General features: G+C 45.5%; 1 protein-coding gene across 1 annotated transcript in view; it reads right to left on the minus strand.

Annotated features, from left to right (window-relative positions):
• The window catches only part of SOWAHB (sosondowah ankyrin repeat domain family member B), a 3,732-nt gene extending 3,524 nt beyond the window's left edge, over window positions 1-208 (minus strand). Inside the window, exon 1 of the mRNA XM_021711141.1 lies at window positions 196-208. Within this exon, the coding sequence (XP_021566816.1) occupies window positions 196-208 (13 nt within the window). The remainder of the gene's footprint in view (window positions 1-195) is intronic.
• Between the last annotated feature and the right edge of the window lie 1,143 nt (window positions 209-1,351).

The following is a 1,351-nucleotide window of genomic DNA, read 5'->3' on the forward strand; positions in this document are numbered from 1 at the left end:
TTTTTTGATTTATTGTAGAGACCAGGTCTTGCCAAGTTGCCCAGGCTGGTCTTGAACCCCTGGGCTCAGGCAAGCCTCTCGCCTTTGCCTCCCGAAGAGCTGGGATTACAGGTGCGAACCACCGTGCCTGGCTTCTCATTCTTTTGTTTTGCTTGTCTTTCCCATTTCCTTCAGCTCCAAGACATCCTCGTGTACTGTCAGCCTCCATTGCGACAGCAAATATGTCTATTTCTCAGAATCCCCTCAGGCCTGCTGCAGTTCTCATGATAAAGTGTCTGTTTCCTCCTTCCCTGTCCTCATCTTTCCACATATCCTTCTTTAGCTCTATGACTTCTGATTATTTATGAGTCTCTGATCTTTTTGCCCAGGAGAGTATAAAGTATTTTGGCCCTCTGTGGATGTTTTAGCATGGACCAATCTTAGTGACTGCCATGTAGGCCGCATTAGCTGAGCTTCATTTTAAATTGCCAACAATACCCTGGGACTTTTCTATGAATGAATTGGAATCCTTGGCTTTAAGTTATCTAGGTCAGAAAAATAACTGAAAATATTTTTAGCATTTTCTGGAATCCAGACCCAACACTGTGTTGAGAGGAGGATACTGGTTTTCACTGATGTCTCTATGTAGCAGTGAGCCTTTAGGATGGCTACTTAAATGAAAGTCCTATAGGAAGCTTCCGCTTTCTTTTGTGTTTGTTTCCTGGTGTTGGGTCGTGGTGGGATTGAGTGAGGAGTGTTCATACCTAGGGCAGGAGGGAGACCAAATGGAAGACTCAGGTGGGCATTTTAGAGTGGCAGGAGGAATTCCTCTTTGGTATTTTTCATAACATCTGGTTACAAAATAAGGAACTTGTTGCAAAAAGGACCACGATACAGAATGAGGTTTGGAGTTGAAGGACTTAAGGACTAGAGAAAAGGGAAGCGGGAAGGGCACAAGGGGGTGCCTGTTGAAACTGGAGGATCTTTAGCTGAGGATGGATTTACAGGTCTGGAGGGAACAAGAAAAAAAACCTCTGATTGCTCTGATTTCTGGACTTGCGCTCTCGCCTCCAGACTTTCTCACCTCTTCTCTCTCTTGTCCCAGGGTGAAGAAACATCTTATCTCCTTACCTTGTCTCCACCTTACCTCAGGGAGCACGTTCCTGCCTCCCTCACAGGCAGTTCATGATTTCAAAAATATTTCTGCGGCAGCTTCATTGCCCTGCCCCTGCTAGTGATGGGTGTAAGGAAGAAAGTGTGCTTTCTTCAGTTATTTTTTCTGAACTCTGTCAGAAACAACGAGAAGCACACGAGCCTGTGTTAAGTGGCTGAAAAGATGTGCACCTGGGGGAGAGGGTGGGAACTGCATGAA

The sequence above is a fragment of the Carlito syrichta genome, unplaced genomic scaffold (genome assembly GCF_000164805.1).
Source record: "Carlito syrichta isolate Samal-C Ts95f unplaced genomic scaffold, Tarsius_syrichta-2.0.1 Scaffold82255, whole genome shotgun sequence".
In the NCBI taxonomy this organism is placed as follows: domain Eukaryota; kingdom Metazoa; phylum Chordata; class Mammalia; order Primates; family Tarsiidae; genus Carlito; species Carlito syrichta.